This window comes from Acomys minous, assembly GCF_964271855.1.
Source record: "Acomys minous genome assembly, chromosome: 16".
NCBI lineage: Eukaryota > Metazoa > Chordata > Mammalia > Rodentia > Muridae > Acomys > Acomys minous.
The window spans coordinates 24,321,162-24,348,474 of NC_140498.1; the positions used below are offsets into that span (position 1 = coordinate 24,321,162).

General features: G+C 47.9%; 1 protein-coding gene across 3 annotated transcripts in view; it reads left to right on the forward strand.

Annotated features, from left to right (window-relative positions):
• The window catches only part of CYFIP2 (cytoplasmic FMR1 interacting protein 2), a 126,528-nt gene that overhangs the window by 24,670 nt on the left and 74,545 nt on the right, over window positions 1–27,313 (forward strand). For all 3 annotated transcript variants that reach the window (XM_084763956.1, XM_084763955.1, XM_084763957.1), the window contains exons 4-13: window positions 3,308–3,385; window positions 5,421–5,522; window positions 9,646–9,827; window positions 11,315–11,411; window positions 12,577–12,705; window positions 16,177–16,281; window positions 18,382–18,473; window positions 20,292–20,409; window positions 24,298–24,417; window positions 25,118–25,243. In XM_084763956.1, coding sequence (XP_084620082.1) covers window positions 3,308–3,385; window positions 5,421–5,522; window positions 9,646–9,827; window positions 11,315–11,411; window positions 12,577–12,705; window positions 16,177–16,281; window positions 18,382–18,473; window positions 20,292–20,409; window positions 24,298–24,417; window positions 25,118–25,243 — 1,149 coding nt within the window. The remainder of the gene's footprint in view (window positions 1–3,307; window positions 3,386–5,420; window positions 5,523–9,645; window positions 9,828–11,314; window positions 11,412–12,576; window positions 12,706–16,176; window positions 16,282–18,381; window positions 18,474–20,291; window positions 20,410–24,297; window positions 24,418–25,117; window positions 25,244–27,313) is intronic.

The following is a 27,313-nucleotide window of genomic DNA, read 5'->3' on the forward strand; positions in this document are numbered from 1 at the left end:
CATCCATGGACCCCTGCATGTATTTCCCTGGACTGTTCTCACTGTGTGGGATATGTTCTCCAAACCCAACGCGTTCGTTAAGCATCGTGTACCTGCTGTGAGCTGATTCGAGAATTAGTACGGGGCCAGTCTCCGTTCTCAGTGAGCCAAGTGGGGAAGAGACAGTTCAACCAAACACTTTTTCTATGCAAATATTTCAGGCTCATTATCTCATTTAATCCTCACACAGATGCTGGGAGGTAGGTGATTGACAGCCTCGATATTTCAGTTGGCCAACATTGGAGCCTCTCAAGTGTTAAGAAATTAACTCAGGGTCTCACAGCTGAGGAATGGTCATTGTAAACTTTCGACTCTCTGGTGATAAAGCTTGGCCTCTAGACTATTTTGTGTGGGGTGGGGGGGGTAAATAAAAATGTATAAACATTTAATGTTCTGATATAAGTTTGGAGTTCAGCTTTTGAAGGGGCCTTGAGAAGACCAGAAGAAGCCATTTTTTAGTACAGCCTTGTGAGAGGTTAATGATTGTGTGTGCACACTGCTGTTTGAAATATAGGCAGGGCAATCCGCTGTGTGATGTCATCATAACCTCGTAATAACTCTAGGGCTTGCAAAGGTATCATTATACCTATTGTAGAGATGAGAAGACTGAGGTCTGGAGAAGTTAATAAGGAAGTTTCTCATCGTCCTACAAGCTAGTAAGTCCTTGCGTGAACCTGGGACCAGTCCTGACCTCTTTCTGTGATTCTCTCCATCTTCCGTGGGGTTGAAGCAGTCAGAGGTGAGATGGGGAGGGGACAGCAGGTGAACGTCAGCACGGAGCAAAGACAGAGTTCTCAGACTGCCCAGAATCGCGGTGTGAACATACTATATATGGTATTTATGGAGACTGAGGTAAGGGGTGGAGATTATATTCAATACCTAGGCCTCTGTAGCAGAACACCATGACTGGATGGCTTAAGCAATGGGCGTTTCCTTCTCACAGCCCTAGGAAGGTGGGTTTCTCCCTTTGGCCACTCTTGCTCTTTCCTCACAAACTCCTGGGTGTCAGATGTCTCTCTGTATTCCCACATTCCCTCTTTTTTATATGGATGTCACAGTCAGATTAAGAACCTTCCCGCATGACATCCTTTGAGCTTCGTCACCTTTCAGAAAGACCTACCTAGAAATAGTCACGGTCTCAAATACCAAGTTTGGGGCTAGAGCATAGGAGTGGCATGGGGAGGGGGAGGGGCACAGCTCAGAGCTTTCATTCATTCAATGACAGTACGCATCGGAGACTGGAGATGTAGCCTGGATGTTCAGGTGCCTTTATAGAACACACGGAGCCCTGGCTTGATCTCCAGCACCAAATAAACTGGGTGTGGTGTGGCAACTGTTTGTAATCCCATCTGTGGAGGCAGGGGGATCAGAGTTCAAGATCATTTCCTCAGTGACATAGGGAGCTTGGAGTTAGCTTGGACTAGAAACCCTATCACAAACAAACAAAGTAGATAGATGATGGATGGATGGAGATAGATAGATAGATAGATAGATAGATAGTAGATTAAAAGATAGATAGATCATAGATAGGTGATAGATGAAAAGGTAGCTAGATGGATGATAGATAAGTAGATAATAGATAGATAGATAGAAGATAGATAGATAGATAGATAGATAGATAGATAGATAGATAGATGATAGATAGATAGCAGTGAGCAATGTCCAAAAATGGGAGCGAGGGGAGGCAAACTCTGCTTCAGCCATGCTTTATCCATGAATTACTCCTGGAATGAGTTAGAAAGAGGAGCGAATGGAACACTTAAGCCGGATGAGATAGATTCTCAAGATGATTGTTGCCGGAGGCAGGAAAGGCTGAGTGGGAGTAGCGACCTTAGGAGAGCTGTAATGTACACGAGAGAACCTGCCTGTCGTCTCCTGCCAGCGTAATGACTCTTTGGGGTATGGGGACCGGAACCATGCAGACTGAGGTGCCCCAGAAATATCAGGTCACAAGCTCAGATAGGCAAATCTGAAGGACAGGCTGGCTCTGAACATGATTCTGTTTGTTTTTCTGATGCTCCTGTGACACGCTGCATAAACTCATTGGCTTGGCTGATAGAGTGCTTGCCTAGCATTCATGAAGCCCTAAGTTTGGTCCCCATATAAATGCCACATAAACCAGGTGTAGTGGTGAATATTTAACCCTAGAAGAGGTAGCCTAGGATACATATCTCATAGATATGATTCCCCTAAGAAGAACCAATAACTCAAGGTGCCCACAGCCCCATCCAGAGCTCTTTCTACCATGCCATCTTGACCTGTGTATTCTGGGCTCTCCTTATGCAACAATCCTGGCTGAACTGTCCGAGGGCAGAGAGCATGTCTTGGTTCTCAGTCCTGCTTCTAACACACACACACACACACACACACACACACACACACACACAGAGCGTGGAGCCTTCATTAACTGCAGCCTTCATTAACTGAATGAAATTATGCCTTCTGTGGCATTTGGGGCCTGAGTCACGTGTTTTTTACATTTCTGTCAGTTCCCCTTTTAGACACGTGTTCCCAAGCAGAAGAGAAAGCAGGAGGCCCACAGGTTGGTCTTGGCTGTTTCTGATCTCAGGGACAGCATGTTACTGCCTTCCTAATTAAGAATTGAAACCACTGCTGTTGAACAGAATCACACAATAAGTAACAAACTCCAAGTTAAGTTGGGATTTACCCTAATAATGTGTTATAAAGTAGATATGATAAATAGATTTAATTTTTAAAGATCATTTTCCCTAGATACATTTACAAAGAAAGGAAGCATAATATTAATTCTTTTCTCCTAATATTTTTGAGGCATGCTGTCCAGAACCAGAAACCATTTAAGATATATGGGTAAAAAATTTAATCCTCTTCACAATATTATACAACTGTCACTACCATCTAATTCCATTACGCCATATAGGTACCCTAGACTGTTAGCAGTCATACTGTGGTCCCATCAACCACTGTGAGTCCTCCAGGCTGTACCTCTTGTGGGTATTTCAGCCAAAGGAATCACAGAATATGTGGCCTTTCGTCTGGCCTTTTGCTAAAGTTGATATGAGATCAGTTATTTCTTAGATGTAAGGGGACTTGAGTGCAATACAGGTTCTTAAACGTAGGCTCGGCCAGCCCAAGAGCTGGCTTTGTCAGCAAGCCCCGCCACCACCCCTCCCCCATGGTGCTGCTGCCGCCTGCCACAAACCACATCCTGGGGGGTACGGATGAGAGGCTGGAGAAGCCTGTGACCCTAGTGATCTATCTCCCTGATGAGCGAGCTTTGCCGTTTCAGAATGAGATGTTGGAGGAGGGACACGACTACGCGGTCATGCTGTACACCTGGCGCAGCTGCTCCCGGGCCATCCCGCAGGTGAGACCATCCTTGCTGTGCCCCTCCAATGCCCCTCCAACCTGAACCCAAACCGGAGGGCTGAGCTCTAGGTGGCAGGAGGTGAGTCTGGGCCTCTGACCCAAAGAGCGTCCCATAATACTGTTGATGAGGTCCGCGCCCAGGGCCTTAACAGTTTCCCAGCACACGCTATGCTCAGCATTTTATCTCAAACGCAGTGTGTGTCTCCTGCCACCCGGGCCACTGCAGAGGATCTAAAGTAGCTAACGCGGTATCTCCTCACGCCTCCACCCAAAACCATTGCTGTGGAGATCTCAGTTATTCTAGATATTTTTATTGGCACAAACATATTTTAGAAATCCGTATTGTTACCACAGACTCATATTGTTTCTTATTTTTTACACTGTCTTAGACTTGTTGAAAACACAGATTTTTTTAAATTGTCATTGATATTTTTGTTTAATTAGTGGATCCCATTGTAACAAAATCAACAAACCACATGCACGTAAAGTAAACAGAAGGTTCTCCTTCTCTCTTCTTTTAACCCTCTTATTTAGGGATAACTATTATTACTTTTTTTGTACTTTTCATATTTCTCTAAGCCTGATTTTGCTTCTCTTTTTATTTCTTTTGTTTGTTTTGTTTTGGGTTTGTTGTTTTTGTTTTGTTTTGTTTTTTGTTTTTCAAGACAAGATTTCTCTGTGTAACAACCTTGGCTGTCCTGGACTCTCTTTGTAGACCAGGCTGGCCTCGAACTCAGAAAGATCTGCCTGCCTCTGCCTCCTAAGTGCTGGGATTAAAGGCATGTGCTACCATGCCCAGTGATTTTGTTTTTCTTAAACAATTGATTTTCTTTTTTAAAAATTGTTATATGTATTTATTCTTTCTTCGGAGGGTATGTATGTTCTGTGGCATACACATGGCGGTCAGAGGGCAAGCTGCAGGAATTGCTTCTCTCGCATTCAGGTTGTCAGGCTTGATAGCAAGTGCTTTATCTGCCATGCCATCGTCTAGCCAAAGGGACCAATCTGGAGCTGTGGCTCAGTGGTAAAGCATTGCTAAATACACCAAAGGTCTTGGGGCCTGATCCTGGATTCATTCCCCAGCGGGGTGAAAAACAAACACAATTGGAATAGGCCCCGAATCATACTTCACTGTTTCGGGACCATTTTGTCTGTCAGCTGTGGTGGCCGCCTTTTCATGCTTATTCCAGAGAGCCACCTTCGTCCTAATGCTTGTAACGGTGATGTATGGTTGTATCAGTTTGCCCGTGTAATGGCCCACTGGCAGCTATCTGGCCATTGATAAAGATCATCATAACCGTAAAAGAGCACCTTTTCCAGTGTATGTGGTACTCACCTGTAATCCCAGCATCTACAAGGAGGAAGAGGAAGAGGCAGCAGGATCTTGAGTTTCAGGCCAGTGTGGGCTACATAGTGTGTCACTATCTGAGGAAAAGAACATGCATTGCCACACTCTCAAACCAGTCCAGCCTGTTGGCAGACTTGGTGTGTGTGTGTGTGTGTGTGTGTGTGTGTGTGTGTGTGTGTGTATCTGTGTGTCTGTGTCTGTGTATGTTTTCAAAGAGCATCTGGCATGTGATACTAAAGGTACATGCTGACTAAAAGCACTGCGCAGGAGAAATGGGTCCCTGGATGACACAAACTTAGGTCAGCCATCAGTAATATGGATGTGGCTGGGAGCTTTGCTCCAAGCATACAGCATGACAAGGGCAGGCCAGTTCATCGTCTTGTGTGTAAGGATACAGGGAGAGGACACAGCAGCTCTCCATAGATGCATGGACAGCCAACTGTAAAGGCGCAGACCAGCAGGAAAAGGCGGAGGGCCAGTGTTGACCAGCTGGCTCCTTTACTGCAGCCAGTCTCCAGGGAGCACTTCTGGGGCCTGTCGGTCCCCTACCCCCACCCCCTCACCAGGGTGACCATATCCATTATCCCCCGCGGGATGCCACATGTGAACCCTAGGTGGGCCATGCTCGTGAGATAGGACGGATGTCTGGGAGCCTGAATGATGACCCCGCCTCTCACTTTCGCAGGTGAAATGCAATGAACAGCCCAACCGGGTAGAGATTTACGAGAAGACGGTGGAGGTGCTGGAGCCAGAGGTCACCAAGCTCATGAAGTTCATGTACTTTCAGGTGAGTGGGGTGTGGAGGGGTCCACGGCAGAAGGCTCAGGAAGAGCCCCGCCTTCCACATACTACTCTTTGGTGCCACGGCAATTTTTTTCCCCCATCCAGCTAATATTTTTGAGAGCCACCTACACCCCTGTGGGTGAGCCAAGCCAACAGGTGTCCCCGCCTCCACAGAGTATGTGTCCTCATGAGTATGTGTATGCTTGGAGCACAGAGCTACAAAAATACATGGTAGTTTCTAGGTCCCGGCAAGGGTGTGGGTAAAATACGATTTGCGACAGTCGTAGGTCGCAGAGTGTTCTGTAGGTAGTTGCTGCCTTAGGGATAGTGGCATGGAACAATGACCTGAGTCACAAGAGACGCAGGGGTGTGTGATGGTCAGGAAAAGGGCCTCCAGGAAGATGGTCCTGCCAAGTCTCAAGGCCTGTAGGAATCAGGGTGTTCAGTGACTGGAGGCCAGTGAGGGAGTGGGCTGTAGAACGGTTAAGGCAAGGAAGTGGCCCAAGGGAAAGGTAGAGGGAGGGCAGGGACCCAGTAAGATGGCCCTGTGAGCCTTGAGGTTTAGATTTGATGAGGTGGAAAAGATTAAAAAAAAAAAAAGGTCTGTTTGGACACACACACAAACACATACATACATATACCACAGACAGACACACACAAACACACAAATACACACAGAGACACACACACACCACACACAGACAGACAGACACAAATATACATACACACACCACACACAGACATACACACAGAGGCACAAAGACATACACCACACACACATGCGTGCATGTGTGTGTGCACACACACACACACACACCAGCACTTGAGAAATGAAGCCTGCTTCTCAGGATGGTGCAAAAGATTAAAAAAAAAGGTCTATTTGGACACACACACACATACATGCATACATATTTATACCACAAACATACAGACACATATACACACATACACACCACACACAGAGGCACACACAGAGGCACAAAGACACACACCACACACACATGCACACACATACACACACACACACACACACATGCACACACACACAGACACCAGCACTTGGGAAATGAAGCCTGCTTCTCAGGATAGTGGAAAAGATATATTAAAAAAAAAAAAAGGTCTATTTGGGCACACACATACAGACACATACACACACACACACACACACACACACATACATACATACACCACAGACAGACAGACAGACAGACAGACAGACAGACACACACACACACACACACACACACACACACACACACACACACACACGCACATGGCACTTGGAAAATGAAGTCTGCCTCTCAGGGTAGTGGAAGGGATAAACAAGGGCGGGCCCTGCAGGACCCAGTGTCAGCTTACAGTGCTTCCCGGCTGCTGTTAGTATCATAGATGGCCTGACTTCCCAGAGCCTGAAGTCTCTTTGGGAAGCAGACACAAGAGAAGAGCCATCAGAAACTGGGTGTGAAGCGAAGAGCTTCCCGACAAGAGGCGCGTGTGGATCTGGAATGATTCGCAACCACGTCCCTGACACTAAGTGTATAAACAGTAATAAATTTAACAATAGAATCCTCAGCAACACAAGGCTTAGTCCAGGTACTCAGCAGCCACTGGGGCCATCCATCTTAGTTACTCTTTTCGTTTCTGGGGTCAGATGCCTAACTAAGCATTTCCAGGAATCTCAAGGAAGGACAGACGCTCTTGGCTCACAGTTTAAAGGCACGGTCCGTCATGGCGATTAAAGCTTGGTGACTGAAGCATGGGTCAGCTGGGACAGGCTGTGCCCAGCTCAGGAAGGAGGGAGAGGTACAAGCTGGTGCTCAGCCTGGGAGTCCACAGGATGGATTAATCTTTACATCATTATTACAACAGCGAAGGATCCCATCATGGCAGAATGCCTAACTGGACTGACTGTGGCCTGGTCCAGTCCTTGAGGGAGAGGAAGTGGCAGGTGGGCACCACAGGCCCTGGGAGTAGAGCAAGCTCACATCTGCATACAAATCCTCTCCTCCTCACACCTCCCTCCCTGTGTTCTTTTCCTCTTCCCCCTCCTCCCCTCTTCCTCTCCTTCCTCCTCCCCCTCCTCCCCTCCTGTTCCTCCTCCTCCTCTTTCTCCTTCTCCTCCTCCTCTCCTTCCTCCTCCTCTTCCTCTTCCTCCTCCTGCTCCTTCTCTTTTTCCTCTTCCTCTTCCTTCTCCTCTTCCTTCTCCTCCTCCTCCTCTTCCTTTTCCACCATTGCTCACTGCCCCTCCACTACTACAGTAGTTTCTTCCTTCTTTCAAATGGCTTTCTTTTCCCCCTGGTCACAGAGCTTTTTGAGATAAAACATTTACTCCTGTGGTTCTCCCAAGTAGCATGAATGGCCCAGAATGCTTTAGTGTCTTCACAGAGTTGTGTGTCCATCACACAGTCTGGTCTAGGATATCTTTGCCCCTCTGAAAGAAACCTCTTGAGCCACCATCCCACACTACCCCCAACACCTCTCCTTTAGCCCCAGGCAGCTATTAAACTGCTTTTTCATTTCTGTGGATTTCCTGTTTGGACAGTTTCCTACAAATGAAAATGTACTTTTCGTGTCTGGCTCCTTGAGGTTGATAGGGTGTTTTGAGTGTCATCTGTACTGTAGCAGGTGACAGAATCTACTTTTTTAAGTGATGGAATACCGTGCCACTGTACATGTACACCGTATTTTATTCATCCGCTCACCAGGTGATAAATGTAGGCATTTCCCCCTTTGGGTCTGTTAGGAATAAAAGCTGAACACTTGTAAGAGCGTCTGTGCTATTACGGGCTCTTACATTTCTCTTGGATTGTGAGCTGGTTCGTTTTCTGTCAACCTGACACAATCTGGAGTCATGTGGAAAAAAATTTATTGGTTGATGAAATTCCTCTACTGATTAGCCTGTAGGCAAGTCTGCAGGGCCATTTTCTTCATTAATGATTGGTGAGGGAGGGCCCAGCTCACTGCGGGCTGTGCCCCTCCTGGACAGGTGATCCTAGGTTGTATAAGAAAACAGACTGACCAAGCGATGGCCTCTGCTTCACTTCCTGCTTCTCGGCTCTTGCCTTGAGTTTCTGGCCTGACTTCCTTCAGGGTGGACTGTAGGCTGTGAAATGAAATAAATCTTTTCTTCCCCAAGTTGCTTTTGGTTGTGGTGTTTATCACAGCAGTCAGACAGCAAACCAGGACAGCAAAGCAGGTTCCTGTGAGTGGAGTGATGGGCCATTAAGTGACTCCACTTTAGCTGTGCAAGTTTTCTAACTGCCCCTGCAGTCTGCAGTCACCCCTGCAACCTCTGTATGATACAAGCCACACTACCGGGCTAGAGCCCCAGCAACCCCGGCTCACTCTGCAGCAAAACACAAGCCCTCATGAGAGTGCATGCCCACCCCCCGCACCACCCCCCCACCCCACTCCACCCCACCCCACCCCATCCCCTGCTTCCCTGCACTCAGTCTGCTCAAACCAAGTCCAGCCCTTTCTTCTGCCTCGGGGCGTTGCACTGACAGCCTCTCCTCCTTTTACTTATCACTCTCTTTCTCCTTCTCTTTCACACTATCTCCCTAAAATGTCATTTCTTGGTGATTACTTTCTTTCTCTCTAGAGGGACAGTTGTTTTGAGCCCTTCCCAAACACCATCGCTTCTTCCCTTCCTGCCATATCAAGTATGTAATTGTGCTGCAAAGAATTAATTTTGTTTTCTGTTACTTTATTGGCATATATGATCCTTAGAGCAGCTTTTGTTCTTGCTTTGATTTCTGCTTGACCTCGGCCCTTAGGATAGCCACATGGTACAGAGTAGACACTCGATAATCAGTGGCTTGCTGGATGAGCCTCTGTCTCTCCGTGCATGTCACACATTGGGAACACGATGCGTCTTGGCAAATGTGTTTTGGACTAATTAATCAGAGAAACTCACTTGGAACAGGTCCCGACACCCTGTCACAATTAGCTTTGGAAACGGGAGCGTCTCTGAGAAAGACTGCCTGGCATGGCAGATGTGCCCTTCTTTCTCCACCTTGACTCCAGTGAGAATCTCAGGGGAGCCTTGACCAGCTCCTACCCAAGAGTACTAAGGTCCCCACTCACCAGGCTGTCCTATCCTCACCACCTTGTCCCTCTGTCTCCAGCGCAAGGCCATCGAGCGCTTCTGTAGCGAGGTGAAAAGGCTGTGCCATGCTGAACGCAGGAAGGACTTTGTCTCCGAGGCCTACCTACTGACCCTGGGCAAGTTCATCAACATGTTCGCAGTCTTGGATGAGCTAAAGAACATGAAGTGCAGCGTCAAGAATGACCACTCTGCCTACAAGAGGTCAGGAGCCCTCCCTGACCCCTGACCCCTGACCCCTTCTCACAGACTTACTCCCTGCTATTATTACTGTCCTCAAACCCACCTGCCATGACAGGGTAGTCTGAGGAAGACGGTTCCAAGCTGGGGCTTCAGAAGAGTTGGTGTTGGCCAGGCTTGCTGTCCCAAGATGGAATCAGGTCCTTACTTCCCCCATCTGGGGAACAGAAATAATATCTGCCATGCCATGCCTCATAGCAGAAAGATTATCATAAGGCGATTGCATTGTCACCTTCTGTGAGAAACAAAGACACCACCACTTAGGTCCCAGAACTGCAGAGCCCAGGCATTTGCTCCCCCCAAGTTACCCCAGCAGCTGCATTTGCCTGGATCACACCTCCTGGAAGGGTTTGTCCACATCCCTGGCAAAGAACGACCCTATCCCTCTCCTGTCACACTTGCCTGGATTTCAAGATAACTACAGAGAGAAGAGGTCAGATGTGAAACCTGGGCTGCCCAACAGTTAGAGCCCATCTCAAAGCCAACTCAGGATGTCACAGATGGCCACAAGCACAGAGTGTCTCTCCCCATACACTTCCCATTATGGCCTACCACTTCCATCATGACCACAGCCAACATCTGTGTCCTAAACCAGGCGGGCGTGTTGTCCCCGTTCTCACAAGTTATTGTGACACAAGCTGTGCCTTGCTGGGTTAAGTTGGGACACTGTTAAGGCCAGCCTGTGTTGTCTATGCTCTTCCTCCTTCCATCTGTCATCCAGTCAGGTTAGAGGCCCTCGTGTTGCCAGGCAACGCTGTGCCTGAGAACATTGAGATAAAGCCAGATCTGTGGTCCATGCTACCTGGAAGGCTACCGTACGGCAGGAGAATCATCAGCTGGGCCTCACAGCACAGGATTGTAATCCTTGGTGTTTCTCATCAGTTCAAGGCTTTGGCTATGTATGAGTTCAAGGCTAGCCTGGAAAACCTAGCAGGACCCTATCTCAAAGTGAAAAAAAAGCAAAAAGGTTGGGGACGAAGCTCAGAGGTCAAAGGCTTGCTCAGCACGCACAACGCCCTAGGTCCAATCCCCAGTACTACAAACCAACCCCCAAATAGGATGTTGAGATTTTCCTATAATGAACAGAACACATGAGCAAATGGACCTTCCTGCCCGGGGTTGTCCTACAGGACTCATTGCATAAGGACACTGCCCACTCCCTGTCCCACTGTTTTCTCCTAGTCTAGTTTCCGTTAGATGCCCTGAGATCCCAGTGGTTTGTTTGTTTGTTTGTTTGTTTGTGCTTTCATGCCTTCTAATTCCCAGGCAGCTGTCATGAGGGTGTCAACAGCCCCAGAGAAAGGACTGCCAAACACCCTCTCCTTTGTCCTTGGGATCACCTGTAATGTTCAGAGCCTTGTGACCTCAGGATGCTGTCTCTTGTAGGCTGTGTGGGAGCAGACTCCTCTGTACCCTGTTATCGTCCCCGCCCCAACTCCTCTGTGTTTCAGAGCGGCCCAGTTCCTGAGGAAGATGGCGGACCCCCAGTCCATCCAGGAATCTCAGAACCTGTCCATGTTCCTGGCCAATCACAACAGGATCACTCAGGTGAGGACAGACACCTTGTTGGTCCTGCCTGGCATCCCCAGGAGGCAAGGCAAGGGCCCCAGACTCAGAGGGACAGCACACGAGCTTGGTCCACATTTGTCTCCACTGCCCTTCATGGGAATAAAGCTACTGCCAGTGACCTCTCCCTGTTCTATGGGAGCTTCCCACACAGGGCTGTGGGCCCCACGCCAGCCTCTAGGTTGAGAACAAGCCTACCATGCATCTGTTATCACACTTTGGGCAAAGTCACAGTTTCAGTTTACTCATCCATAAAGTGGACATGTTATTTTGAGACTACTGTGAGAATATATCTCGTAGGATTAGCTTGGAAAATAAATAAAGGAAGAATGTACAAAAAGCCCTCAGAACATGACCAGGAGCCTGAGGAAGCACAGCCATCCCCACCCGTTTGGCAGGGTGCATCCACGGGGCTTCTCCCCTCCCTGTCAGAGCTGGGCCTGTCTCACTATCAGTTCTTCTTATAACAAGAATGTCTGCAGGACCCCAGGCCAACAGAAAAAGGACCCTGATGTTGCCAAGTGGTCTCAGGGACCTGGGCAGTAGCAAGACCTTTCTTGCTCACTACAGAAGGCTATGGAGTCACTGCCGTCTGTGAAGAATTCTATCGCTGCTATCCACTGAGTATCCTGTGGTGGCCCAGTTTGTCTCTATGGGGAGAAAGGGATACAGAGAAACTTTCCTTCACAGGAACTGTTTTGATGCTCCTGGACCCTGCCAGGAAGGAGATACCTACCCACTTCCTGTTACTCTTTCCCTGGGTGGGTCTTCTCCCTGCCTTTGTCTGAAGAAACCTCACTGAGGAGTCCACACCCTCAAAACTAAACTGCAATTACTGCAGGCCCAGTTGCTGTAAAGCTGGGCTATCCAAGAGTTCTCTTGACCCTCAGAACTGGCTGAGTTAGCATGGGAGAGTCAAGGGGTTAGGTCCCTGCTGTGGGAGCTGAGCAGAAACTACCTGCTAATGTCAAGCAGCACAGGGAGGAGTCAGGTATCAGCACCTGCTGGCATGAAAAAATGCATACAGGAGCTCAGGTGGGGACCAAAGTGCTCATTTAATCTGCCTAGCTCTGGGCCTTCTGGGTGGTACAGGGGGAACGTTTTTTTTTTTTGCTCTGCCTGACCAGCGGGTGGCGCTGTTGTTTAGTGTCTTCACCAGCAACTGGAAGTGATCCCAGGCTATGAGGAACTGCTGGCAGACATTGTCAACATCTGTGTTGATTACTACGAGAATAAGATGTACCTGACACCCAGTGAGAAACACATGCTCCTCAAGGTAAAACTTCCCCACCTCACACTGCTTCCTTCTGCGTGTGTGTGTGTGTGTGTGTGTGTGTGTGTGTGTGTGTGTGTGCGCGCGTGTGCGTATGCATGTGTGTGTGTGTAGAACAACCGTGTCATGCTTCAGGAGCCACCCATGTTCTTTTTTAAAGACTTATTTTTTTATTATTTTAAATATGCATGTGTGGGTATGTGCACACGAAGGTCAGAGGTGTCACGTACGGTCTATTGTGAGCTGCCCGACATAGGTGCTGGGATCCAAACTCAGGTCCTCCGCAAGGGCAGGAACTGTTCTTAACCACTGAGCCATCGCTCCAGCCCCAGCTTCTTTCCTGACGTGTACGGTCTCTTCCTGGGATCGGGGCCTCACCCATTAGTCCAGAAATTGGCTTGATGCTGCCTTGCCAGCACTGGGTTTACATATGTGCACTGCCATGCCAGTTTTTGCATGGGTGCTAGAGATTGAACTCAGGCCCTGTGCTTGTGCCACAAATAATGTGACTGACTGGGCCATCTTACTTGTGTCCTCTCCCTTCCCTTTCATGTGCCGTACACACACATTTGCAGATGTCATTAGGCATGTTTCTGAGATGCCATCCTTAGTTGATGCCAAGAAACCCAGTTTATGGAGATGGTTTTTTTTTTTTCCCCTCCACACATCTCCTATGGTTAAATGTTTGACTGCACTGAAAACCCTGATGGCATAGCCTTTTGTAAAGCTAAACTTCCTGAAAGAGAAATTCCTAGCTTCTAGGGAAGGCAGAGCCTGTGCTTTGTCAGAGTGGTCAAAATTATTTTAGTGGTTCTCATTTTTCATTCTAAAGTTATGAGGCTGTTGTTATAATTATGGAGACTCCAAACTATGCAGGAAAGCTGGAAAGTGGTCCATCTTTCAGGATTTTCTCTCCCAGACATCAGAGACAATGCTTTTAGCATTTTAACATATGTCTTTTCTTTCTGTGCTTATATATTTTCAAAATATTTAATATACATAGCATATAGAAGATCTTTTTTGAGTCAGAGTCTCCACTAAATTTAACCCTGACTAGCCTGGAACTCAAATATGTGGACCAGGCTGACTTTGAACTCAAAGAGATCCACTTGCCTGTGCCTCCCTAATGCTGGGATTAAAGACAAGCACCGCCATATCCAGCCTTACACCCTTATACGTAGAATTGTAAAGATGTATTTATCTTATGTATGTGCCTGAATACCTCTGTACCACAGTATGCATGTGAACATCAGAGGCCAACTTGTGGGAGGCAATTCTTTCTTCCTACCCTGTGGGGTCTGGAGATTGAACTCGGATCATCAGGCTTGGCAGCAGACGCCTTTACCCACTGAGCCATCTCACCAGCCTGCACGTGGACTCTCTAACCCATGCTCTTAAATGCGTTTGGAATGCCACGCAGCCATAAGACGGCATGGTACAGAGGAGCCTTTGTGGCTTTGCCTGTCGTTGACTGCTTACGTCCTTCCTAACCTTTCTCTCACAGCTGACATGGACAGCCTTCTCCAGGATCCCTGTGCCCACTCCACGGTGCCCTTTCTGTTCTTTTTACTCCAGAATCTCTCAAAATTCCTTTTTCCTCCATCACATCAGCCTTGTTACCCCCTCCCCCCGCAAGAACCTCTTCTGCCTTGGGATTCCCATCCTTACGTTTCTCAGTTGATTTTGCTAAGTGTCCTGGGCTGGTTTGTGTGTGTGGGGGGGGGGTTGTTGTTGCTGTTGTTTTTTGGGTGGGTTTTTTGTTGTTGTTGTTGTTGTTGTTGTTGTTTGTTTTTTTTTTTTTTTGGTTTTTCAAGACAGAGTTTCTCTGTGTAGCCTTGGCTATCCTAGACTTGCTTTGTAGACCAGGCTGGTCTCAAACTTACAGCGATCCGCCTGCCTCTGCCTCCTGAGTGCTGGGATTAAAGGCGTGCGCCACCACGCCCGGTATGGGCTGTTTTTTTATGAATCCAGCAAAAGTCCTAAGACTGGCAACTTTATTTATTTATTTATTTAATGGAAGAAGTTTCATCAGCCTGCCATGCTGGAGGCTGAAAGTGACGTTGGCGTGGTGAGGCTCGTTGAGGGTGTCAAATGATGGGACTATTGTGTGTCCCCATGTGGGCTCCCCCTCTTCTCAGACAGCCGTGGGGCCTCTAAAGATCTAATCTATTCACTTCCCAAGAGGCCTCACCTTTAAATAACTATGAGGTTAAGTTTCAACCTCTTTTTCTTTATTATTGACATATTTTATTTTGAGGCAGTCTCTCTGCTACCCAGGCTGGATTCTCAGTTCTCCACCCTCAGCCTCCCGAATGCTCGGGTTCCAGGTGTGCTCCCACATCCTTCAGGTTCCCCGCCCCGCCCCCCCCCCTTTAATGCCATTGCCCTGTGACTTTGGGGTTTAAGTGCTTGCATGAGTTCAGGCGAACAAAAGTTACTGAAATGATAGCACAGGGCAGTGTGGCTTTTGGAACTTGTTCACTCCAGCATCCTCGGGCCATCAGAAACCAGCAAAGTTTGCCCCGGTTTTAAAGGCCTCTCCTCCCCAGTGTCAAACACAGGTGGCTACAACAGCTATGCCCCTCTGATACCTCCCAGGCTGCCTTACTACACTCCATCTCCTTCCTCTGAGTTCACAGTCAGTCGTCTGCAGGCCTCCCGCGTTGTTGTGTGCTGTTGCCCAGCTCTCTCTGCAGCTTGTTAGTAACGTCAGATGCCACCAGGGGGCGCCGGAAGCCCTTCCGGGACAGTCTGGTGCTGTCACTGCAGGACAGACTGCAGCAAACAGGAAACAGCTGTCCTTGACAATCCGCTACTTTTTCCCCTTAGGGGCCCCGGTGAGAAAGAAAGGAGTGACTTTCTGTGTCACCGCAGCTGGCCACACCCCTGCAGCTGCTTCTTTACCTAAAGGGATTAGGAAACAGGCTGAAATGTCAACAGCATCAGCATCTTCAGACAGAGACTTGCTCTTGAGCAATGCCCCCGGGACTCCTCGGGAGCCTTTACGTTAATGTTTTCCTGGGGAATTTTATGGTCATTTGTCATTATTCCAGTGTCCAGGTCTTGACACCTCTGGGAAGCATCAGGGTCCCTCCTGTTTCAGAGGATCGGTGAGTGGACCTTTGGATGGGAGAGCCCAGACTAAACCCTTTGTTGCAGATAGTCTCTGCAGCTTACCTGTGTGGCTCTGTCAAGCTCACTAAGCGCTCTGTGTCTCCAATTCCTCGTCTTTAGAATACTGTGTGGCTCCTAACAGTTTTGTGGGAACTGGCACCACACTTTCTTGTTGAAATCAGGCCCGCGTTTCCTGTTTTCACTTGGAGATGTGTATGCTTTTGAAATAGCATGCGCGTCCCTACAAGATACCAGTTGGATTTGCGCGTGCTTGCACACGTGTGCGTCATGGATCCCCACTTTTGGTAGTCCCTCTGGAGGTGGGATGAGAGCTTTGCACTTGGCCCTTTCTCATTCTAGGTGATGGGCTTTGGCCTCTACCTGATGGATGGAAATGTCAGTAACATTTACAAGCTGGACGCCAAGAAGAGAATCAACCTGAGCAAAATTGATAAGTTTTTTAAGGTTAGTAACTGGAGCTGGGGCTGGGCAGGGAGACAGAATTACTAGAGCCTAGAGCCCTGGGGGAAGGAAGGAAGTTAGGCAGAAAGCCATGGAGATGGTTCAGAGGCATCTAAAGATGTGCAGGGAACAGGAAGATGATAAACACAGGCTCAGCTGCCCTCACTACAGCCTCAGGACTCAGCCCGGATCCCACTGAAGGCCTCGCAAGTCTTCCTGCTTGCTCTTTTTCCCTTTCCTAAAGACAGAGTTGCATCCTAGAAGAAAATGCCTGTGTGGATTTTCATTACACCCCACAGCTCATGCAAGGAGAACTAAAGGCTAGATTTTTTTTTTTTTTAGATTTATTTATTATATATATACACACACTGTTTCACCTGCATGTACACCTCCTGGCCAGAAGAGGGCACCAGATCTCATTATAGATGGTTGTGAGCCACTATGTAGTTGCTGTGAGTTGAACTCAGTACCTTTGGAAGAGCATCCAGTGCTCTTAACCTCTGAGCCATCTCTCCAGCCCCAGGATTTTTTTTTTTAAGACTTACTTTTATCTTATGTGTATAAGTATTGTACCTGCACGTATGTGCACGATATTTGCGTAACTATACTTACAGATGGTTGTAAGCTGCCATGTGGGTACCTGGCATCAAACCCTGGTCTTCTAGAAGAGCAACAAAGAACTCTTAACTGCTGAGCCACTTCTCCATCCCTGAAACCCTAGGGTTTAAGTCGATTCATGGGTGCCATTGTAGCCACTCTGGGGCCCAGGGCAGTCCACTTGCCTGCACCAGTTAGGCACAGAAACCCACCAGCACTCTGCTTATACACATGCATTCAAGCATCTCTGAGATCCGATCTTCTGGCCCCAACACTTTCTAAATAAAAACCCACAGGCAAGTTTTAAGTCTTTGGAGTCTGAACGAGGAGATGACCCATCTGGAAGCGTATTCTCATTCCGAGTTGACTCTGATGTTGGGTCCTTCAGACGTGAGCTCCGCCCTGGGGGCATGTTGTATTGTAGAAGATACTAGGAGAGGTTGAAAAGGAAATGTGAGTCCTTGGAGGGATCTTGTGGCTTGGTTTGTCAGCTTTTCTCCAGAGCTGCCCCAGATGAAAAACGGGCCCCATGTTGAGAAACTGCAATGTCTGTCCTCAGGTCGTAAGAAGGAAGGTAGAACCAGGCCTACACAGGGCCAGGGGTTAATCGGGCTCCACTGCCTTCTAATGGAGTAGCTTTGGGGAAAGACATCGACAAGGCCTCCTGGAGTTGAGGGTTCTGATCCTGGCTCTTGCTCTATCTGGTCTGACTTCCTGAACAGACTAAGCTTTCTCTATGTCAATTCCTGTGCCAATACGGTGAGAGGGAGACAGTACTGACTCCACTTGGTTATGTGTGCATGGAGATAGTTGGGTAGTTGGGTTTCATAGTACTTAGGATTAAACCCAGGGCCTTGCCCATGCGAATTAAGTCCTCTATTACTAATTATATCACACTTTTTTTTTTTACCTTTTATTTTAAGGTAGAGTCTCACTGTATTGCCCATGGAGCCTGTGTGCATAAGAGCCTCTTACCTCTCTGTCAGAATATCTGGGATTACAGGCCTATATAGCCAGGCTCAGCTGAGATAGTGTTTATAAAGTGCTTGGTCCCCTGTCCAGTGCAGAAGAGACAGTTGTAAGGAGATAGCAGCCTCCCTTCCATGTGTCCTTGGCCTATCTGTACTTTAATGACAGACTCCAGAAGGCCGCCTCAGGCCATAGCCCTCTGCCATCTGCTCCAGTTTGGAGCAACAGAAATCTTCTGATCTATAGAAAGGACCCTGTACTAGGAGGCCAGCCATCTGGTCCTCTGCCTAATCTTTTCTCCTATGTGACCTTGAACAAATCTCACTTTGCCTTTCTGGTACACAGTAGTTTGGAGGCAGGGGAAGGGCTTAACCACTGGCTGGGGTTCCTCTGGGTGCCAGGACCTTGTGGCAACACCGTTATAGAAATAATTCAAGCTACTAGCCCCGGGGGGCACACCGAAGCCTTCCACCCCGATGGTACAGCCGCCCAGCCCTGCCTGTGGCATCTCACGTGCTCTGTTTGCTTCCTTTGCAGCAGCTGCAGGTGGTACCCCTTTTCGGCGACATGCAGATAGAGCTGGCCAGATACATTAAGACCAGTGCTCACTATGAAGAGAACAAGTCCAAGTGAGTGCCTGCCGTAATGTCTCTCGGCTCCTGTGAGGATGCCCAGCCCCGGGCAGGGAGCTGAGGGACCACTTCAGTCCCTCCTCCCTCCCCAGAGCCCTGGGCAGGTGGATTCCCGCAGGCAGAACAGTTCTGCCAGGAGGGGAATAGCGAGGATGCTCTGAGCTCTTTTGCACCTGCTCTTTGCTGCCAAGCTCTAAAGGGCTCAGAGCATAGCCACGCCCCTTGTCCTGCTCTGCGGTTAACCCCCTCCCCTCAGTGGGACAGCAGGAGTCTACTGATGGTAGCAGATGTCACTGGGTCAGGTGTCTGCTCAGGTTTTGTGACTATGCAGTAAGTACGGGGTTAACAGTGTCGCTGATGGATCCGGCAGGGACATGGGTTCCCCTATGTCATATAAAGAAAACCATGGTTCTAGGGAATTGATGCTAAGGCCTGGGGGTGACTCAGTGGCTCCCAGGAGGATCTTTTTTTGGGGGAGAAGGGCTGGGCTAGTCTAGCTTCAACTCTGGTCCCTCTGATCTCAGAAGACATTAGAGGATGGTCCATCTACACGGATATTACCTACAGCTGAGAGACTATGGCCTATCCGTGTGGATCGGTCCTGGCCACCCTTTGGTCAGTCTCTCTCCAAGGGTTGCAGCGCTGGCAATTGACCCAAAGGTCTTTTACATGCTGGGCAAGTACCCTATAAGTGAACTGCAGCCTCGCCTCTCTTCTTACTTTTCATTTGGGGTCAGGGTCTCATTGAGTTCAACTCTGTCTGTAGCCCAGCCCAGAATTACCTTGAATTTGTGATTCCCCCTGCCACAGCCACTCTTAGTAGCTGGGATTAAAATGACACCAGCAGAGCCCAGGTGTGGTCCAAACGCCTATAATCCCAGCAGTTGAGAGGTGGAGGCGGGAGGAGCAGGTGCTCAAGGCCAGCCTCAGCTACATTAGAACCCAGTCTCAAAAACAAACAAACAAACAAACAAACAAACAAACAAACAAACACACCTAAGACACCTGCAGAGGGGTCCCTGACCTACAAGTTACCTCTACCTGGAGCCCCAGAGATGGGTCACTGGGAAAATTCAGACATGTCTGGCAATTTTAGAGAAAGAGGCTGGTTAGGCAGATACCAGCTGACAACCAGGCAGAGTCAGAGGTTTGAGCAACAGCATTCCCTGTGCAAGGAGCTCAAAATGAAAAACTAGCAGAAGAGGAAGGCGCCCCTGCTCATAATCCTTATGAGAGTCTCTTTGCATCTTCTTTTGAATCAAAGTTCTGCCTACTGGCTCCCCATTCTCTGTCTATTGAGACACTAGTTCTGAACGGAGGAAGAGGGCAGAGGGTGAAGCTTTTGTTCATTTATTTCCATCCGATTCAGGGTGGTTTTCCTAATGACATCATTCAAAAGGACAGAAGAGGAAGAAGAGAGGAGAGGGAGGATGGGAATGGGAAGAAAGAAGGAAGGAAGAAAAGTGTGGGAGGAGCTAACTGTACCCCTCAGAGTGACAGGGAGTAAATCCATGTCACCAGGTCCTTGTTGGAATAGGCAGGGAGGTTGCCCAGTTTGGTTTTGCTCGGCTGCGATCCTAGCCTTTTGTGGCCCTCACCCTCTCACTTTACTGGTAAGTATTGTTTAAGTATTGTACACTGGCATCCAGAAACACCTGTGGTAAAAATCTGGAGAAGGCAGAGACAGGACTCTCCTCTCTAGCCATGGTGCCTAGAGAGCCAGCTCTGGGGCGTAGGCAGCCACATTACCATTTGGTTCCACCCAGAGTGCCTGGAGCCAGGACCCGTACACAAACCCTGTGCTCTTCTCCCCAGGTGGACTTGCACGCAGAGCAGCATCAGCCCCCAGTACAACATCTGCGAGCAGATGGTTCAGATCCGGGATGACCACATCCGCTTCATCTCTGAGCTGGCTCGCTACAGCAACAGTGAGGTGAGTCCTGTGACTGGGCCAGGGCCGGCAGCTATACAGAGAGGCTGGGCAAGAGCAGGCAGCGTGGCATAAGGGGAACACACTGCCAGAGGCAGGAAGGTGGCCTTGCTGGGAGCGTGGGTTTAGAGTCAGACTAGGGCTGTTGATCAGTGTCTCTGTGCCTCGATTCCTTCATCTGCAAAATGGATATAATTCTAGTACTGCCTGAGGGGGGAAGGGAGTTGGGGCGGGGAAACTGGGGGGATGGTCAGGGATAGAGATAGTATAACAGGTGCACAGGTACAGTCAGATAAGAGAAATGCTTTCCCGCCTTCCTTTTTCTTGGGGTATTTGTACTTTTATTAGATAGCAATTATTTAAGAAAAATACAGGCTTAAAATAGCCAAGTAGGAGAAATCACTTATAATGTTCTATCACACAGTAGAGTGATTATGGTTGATGATAATTATGGACCTCAACATGAAGAGATGACATCAGAGGTGATGTATACATGTGTTGAATCTTCACACTGTGTCCCATAGATATCTACAATTACCGTGCCCATTAAAAATAACACAGACGTCTTTTAAATGGAAGTAATGACAGCGCTTATTTCGAAAGGTTCACTAAGCACGGTTGTGCCTGGAATACAGTAAAGGTCCAGTTACTTTATTAGCTACATAGGGTTCATCCCATCTCCACCTTCAATGGCCAGAGACACAGTTCTAAACACCTCTGCCCCTGATACCATTTAAAGATGCATAAATATGATCTTTGCAAAAATATAAATGGAATCAAAGAAAGAAAAGGCCATAAAGGGCCGGGGAGATGCTTAGCGGGGAAAACACTTACCAGGCAAGCATGGGCAACAGCTCAGTTAGGATCCCCAGAACTCACATAAAGGCCGGAGTGGGAGCACATGTCTGCAACCTCAGGGCTTCTACAGCAACATAGGAGGCTTGTGGAGCAGCTAGCCTGGCGATTGCGGTGTCAAACAACCAAGAGACCCAGTCCCAGAGAAAATGGAGAGTGAAAACCAACACCTATGGTGGTCCACAAGTGTGTGTACCATAAAGATCCCTTGTAATGCGAAGGATTGGTTTTTTTACTTTTTTTCTTGTTTTAATATAAGAACATGATCACTTCACAGAGTTGATAAAAAAAAAAATTAGAAGCTGAGTGTGGTGGCACATGTCTGTAATCCCAGCACTCGCTGAGGCAGAGGCAGGCAGATCTCTGTGAGTTTGAGGCCAGGCTGGTCTACAAAGCAAGTCCAGGACAGCCAAGACTACACAGAGAAACCCTGTCATAAAAAACACCAAAAACAAAAACCAAAAAGAGAAGAAGAAAGGAAAAAATATTAGATACACAAAGAAGGGTAGCCAATCCCATAGAATCCTATCACCTCACAACTAACTTTGGTTATTATGTCTTTGTGGGTCCCTTCCCAAAGATGGCTTTCTCACTGATAAGTGAGATGTGCATTTTAAGCCCACACAGGTCCCCAAGCTTAGCGTCCACATTGTGTAAGAGGCTACATTTGCTCAGTGGCTCCACCGTGTGGCCAATGGCCATAGTGGTCATCTTTTTCCAGGAAGTACCTGTGACTTTAACCTAGCTCATTTGAAATGAGCTCCATCTGACAAATACAGGCAGCATGGTTAGTAAGCTTGGAGCTCACAAGGACCATACCAAGTCCAGACCTTTATCTGTCTTTCTAAATGTGCGAGTAAGCTAAGATAAGCAGAATCATTTGTCAGCGGAATTCCTAGTCACGTATTTGTGCCAGCTAAGACTAATTCTGGCCAAAGGTTATTTATCACCATCATCACCACCACCACAACCACCATCATCATCATCACTATTACAATTACCTCATGGCGTTCGTGAGGGATTGCTCCAGGATCTACAACTGACAGCAAATTCTGCAGATCCTCCAGTCTCTTAGAAAAGTCTTTGTTTTTCGTATAACCTATTTGCATGTTTGAATATATTGTGAAGCATCTCTATTATTTATAAGACCCAACACCATGTGTAAATGCCATTAGTGTAGTTTTCTCTCTGTTACTATGATTAAATGCTCTTGACAAAAGGCAACTTAAAGCCTAGTTTATTTTAGTTCACACTTCCAGGTTATAGCCTATTGCTTTGAGACAGTCACAGAGGTAAGAGCTTGAGACAGCTGCTCACATCACACACACACACACACACACACACACACACAGTTAAGAGTGGGGAGAAATGTGTGCATGCTCCCTTGCTCGCTCGCTTGCTTATGCCACTCATCCACAATCCAGTACCTCCTGGTTAGGGAGAGTTGCCATCCATACTAGGCTGAATCTTCCCTTGTCAATTAACTTAATTCAGCAATTGCCCATGGATATCCCTCCAGGATGACCCAAAGGTAGACAGTCTCTCACTGAGACACCCTTCCAGGGTGACTCTAGGCTGTGCCAAGTTGGCAGCTAAAGCTAAACATCACATCATAAATAGCTGCCTTTCTGTATATAGGAGATGATAAGATCGTACAATACAGACACAACATCTTTCTAGATAGTTCCTATCTACCATAGCATGAGTTCTCTGGATGTAGACAACCTCAGATCCATACAGCCAAATGAACACACTTTCTATGTGCATATATGTTACCAGTTTTCATAACGTTCAGTTGCAACATTCTATAAAAACCATAAACTCTGAATTAAAAAAAAAAATAGTGAGCCATTGCCCACAGAGAAACTCAAATTCCCACAAGCCTCTTACCAGGGTGTTTTTACTGCCACAGAATCTTGTTTCATCTGCATTTCTGTCTAAAGGTACCTTTGTGGCAGTTTTGGTTAATTCATTGGCACTCGCTGAGTGTCAACAGCACCATGACTTCAGTTAGAAGGAAGTGTTTCTACACATGTCTGTTGCAGCTTTCCTGTGCACAGAGCACAGCGCAGCATAGTGCTTCTCAACCTGTGGGTCACTACCCCTTTGTGGTTGAACAACCTTATCACAAGGTTTACATTATGATTCACGGGAGTACCAAAATTAAAGTTGTGAGGTAGCAATAAAAATAGTTTTATCTTTGGGAGTGACCACACATTGAGGAACTGTATTAAAGGGTTGCAGCCTTAGCAAGGCTGAGAACCACTGCCACAGCACATCAGCTCTGTTTGAAATTGTTAACTAAAAGCAGGGAAGTGAGGGCATCTCAAGCCTGCTTAAGCTACAGCGGATATGTTCGCTTGAAATATGAGAGCTAAACCAAAAAGGGAGAGAGGCCTCAGCTCAACTGGGCGCATGCAGGTGTCTGCAGGGGATGTAAGCATATTGTTGCAAGTGTTAGTTTGGGAAATTACAGATCATAGCGATGAAGCAACTTTGCAAAGATAGTGTCCATCATTGATGACCACCTGAATATATTCATGTCCACATATAAACATATTATGTAAATATACCATGTATATGCATACATACGCACATACATACATACATACATACATACATACATACATATATACATATGGTACGGAATATCTTTTCAATCAGTACATCGCAGCTAATAAGTGAGCTATGACATCATTTTGGTGACCTGTGATGAACACTGTATGAGAAGTAGAATACGAAACCAGGGGACCTGTGATGTCACAGTGCTGTGTGACAGTCATTGCTTGCGTACTCACTCATAGTTCACATCACAGCAAGGACTTCCTACTCAAGACAGGGTTAAAGCCTTTGCTGCAGACGCTAGGATGGGGCCAAGTGGGGATCTAGACTGAAAACTCCTCCGTCAATGCCAAGTTTACCTCACAAGGGAGCATAACAAATTGCACAGTTCTTGCAGAGAACTCAGAGGAGGAATGCTTACAAGCCTCAGGCCCAGGGACCATGTGGTGAGTGTTGCATTCTGTGTCCCCCCAGGTGGTGACAGGCTCAGGCCTGGACAGCCAGAAGTCGGATGAAGAGTACCGGGAGCTTTTCGACCTGGCCTTGAGAGGCCTGCAACTTCTATCCAAGTGGAGCGCCCATGTCATGGAGGTGGTAAGTGTCCTGAGGTGCCAGGCCTCACACTGAGCCCATTGACATGGCCTCCATGGACCTCTGCCTCTACATCTGGTTCATATGACACGTTGCTTACCTGACTGAGATCTACATATCTAAGAGTGTTTACAGAATTGCATAACCTTATATTAAGAATATTTTTCATCACTTTGCTCGCATGCGCACGTGCTTGCACGCGCGCGCGGGCACACACACACACACACACACACACACACCTGGCACCCAGCACCAACGTTGGTCAGCTCATAACCTCTTCTTCTGATGTCTCTGGCTTCTGTGAGCAGCCACACACACATGCACATCCCCACAAACACACGTACACATACACACACACACACACACACACACACACACACACACACCATCATTAAATCTTTACAGAATATTGCAAAAAAAAAAAAAAACCCAGATAGCTATCACCTCATTCCTTCAGCCCTCAGTATTCCACTTTCTATCTCTGAATGTTTCCCTAGTTTAGATATTTGCCATGTATAGGCTCATAGAGCATGGGTGGTGTTTTGTGTCTAGAGTTTTTTACATGGTGTTTCCAGGGTCTCTCTCCACCCTGCACGAGTCAGTGGCTTCAGCTCTCCATCCCGTTAGCGTGCCCTGGTATGGCTTGGCCAATTTGTTGCCCGTACCTCAGTTGCTAGGCATCGGCTGTTTCTTCTCTCCCCAGTACTCCTGGAAGCTGGTCCACCCCACAGACAAGTTCTGCAACAAGGACTGCCCGGGCACAGCGGAAGAATACGAGAGAGCCACGCGCTACAATTACACCAGCGAGGAGAAGTTTGCCTTTGTGGAGGTGGGTGTGCTGATGGCCTGCTCTCCCCACTCACCCCGGAACTGCTGCCCCCTCCCCCCCCCCCCCCCGTGCTTCCTGGAGTTCTTTTAATCGCCCAACAATGTTGTCATCTTAACTTGCTGCCCTTTTTCTGATTTCCTCCTCCCCACCCCCAATCCAGGTTACTAAGAAGTGATGAAGGGACCTAGATAATTTAAAAATCCCAGCATAGACTCTAGAAGGTTCCTGAGGCCCTGCCTCCCTCCCCCAGTGGAAGAACAGTTGCTAGTTACTGGAGTAGTAAGAGTCATTCTTCCTTAAGGGTGTGGCCATTGGTTGAGTCCCCCATGCCCAGGCGGATGACTCCATGCCTGTGGGTGTACGGGCAGCACTAAGTGGACTCGGGCTTAAAACAAAAGAAACAGATGAATAACTAAGTACTTATTAAAGGAGGATATGAAATTGGAAGGGCCTGAGGGAGGGTCGAGAGGAAGTGAAGGCAGATGTGATCAAAATACAATGTGCCTTCGCCAGGGTTTCTATTGCCACGATGAAACACCGTGATGAAAAAGCAAGTAGGGAAGAGAAGGGTTTATTTGGCTTACACTTCCATGTTGCTGTCGATCATTAAAGGAACTCAGTTACCAGGGACTCAGACAGGGCAGAAACCTTGAGGCAGGAGCTGATGCAGAGGCCACAGAGGGGTGCTGCGAACCAGCTTGCTTCCCCCCTGGCTTGCTCAGCCTGCTTTCTTATAGAATCAGGGACCTCCAGCCCAGGGATGGCCCCACCCACACGGACCCGCCTTCCTCCATCAATCATTTTGCATCCACCACCTGGCTGTCCTTGCCCATGGAGAAAGGTTGTGTTCTGCTTCCTCGTTGTTAAATTGTGGGAGTTTCCTTCCATATCCTCACCACAAAACTTTGATCAAGCATGCGTTGGGAGCAGGTTCCTCTGCTTGGTGACTTGGCCTCTGTTCCCTTGGCAGTGCCTTTGAAGAACTCTGCCTTCATATTTTGCTGGAGTCCAAGCTAATCTACATATTTTACAGTATGCAAATAGGGATCCTAGTTAAGAAATCTTTACGTAGTAGTCTTGAGTTGTGAAGATTTTACCCTCAGGTCCTACAGCCTTGCCCACCCTGTGTTTGGAGCTATTCCAAACCCTTCGGTGTCTATCCATTTGTCTCAGTGTCTTAATTATGGGTTTGTCTGTGTGAGAGACCATGCACGTGAGTGTCTAAGGAGGCCTTGGGCTGGAATCACAAGCAACGGTAAGATGCCCAATGTGGGTGTCGGGAACAGAACTCGGGTCTGCAAAAGCAGGTAATGTTCTTAACCTGCTGCGCCAGCTCTCTAGCCCCTGTCTGGGTGCGTTTTAATTTCACCTCTGGCCAGGAGCCCAGACCTTTGAGAGCCTGACCACCTTTGAATGCCTCCCTTATTAAAGTTCTTTTTTCATTACCTTACTGCAGCACAGCATTTTGCTCTTTGGCTTCTAGGGACAGCCTCACCTTCTGACCAGGTTTCTCACCCTAATTGCTAGTGTTGTTGTTTGTTTAGGGTGTGTCTTGTTTATTTTGTTCTGTTTCTTTAACCTATTTAGAGAAAAAAAAAAAAATCCTCCCGTGTAAGCTCGGCATTCATTCCCTCGTTCCTTCCTGTTCAACAGAAGGCTCCCGTTCGGGGCTTTTTCACACATAGACGTGCACAGCAGGGCCTTCCTAGCCATGGGGCCTTCTGTGCTGAGCCTGGTGCGTGCAGGCAGACACATGACTGTGGGTGTGAGAGAGTGTGACCGCTGTGTGACGGCTGATTCACCGCCTGATTCCCATGTGTTCTCACAAGGTTTACCGCTGGGGAAGATGGCCTGATAGAGACTGTGTCTCCGACCTAATCCATCACTCCTGTCCCTCCCACACCCACTGGGCAGCAGACGGCAGCTGCACAGATGTCTGCCCGCCTCCTTCAGGAAGGGGAGGGAGTGCTCAGGGCCAGGAGAAAACGGTCATCCAAAGAGAGAGCACAGGCCCTCTGGCACACAGCCCCCAGAGAACAGCCAAGACTGAGGCCAGCCAGACTTGTCCCA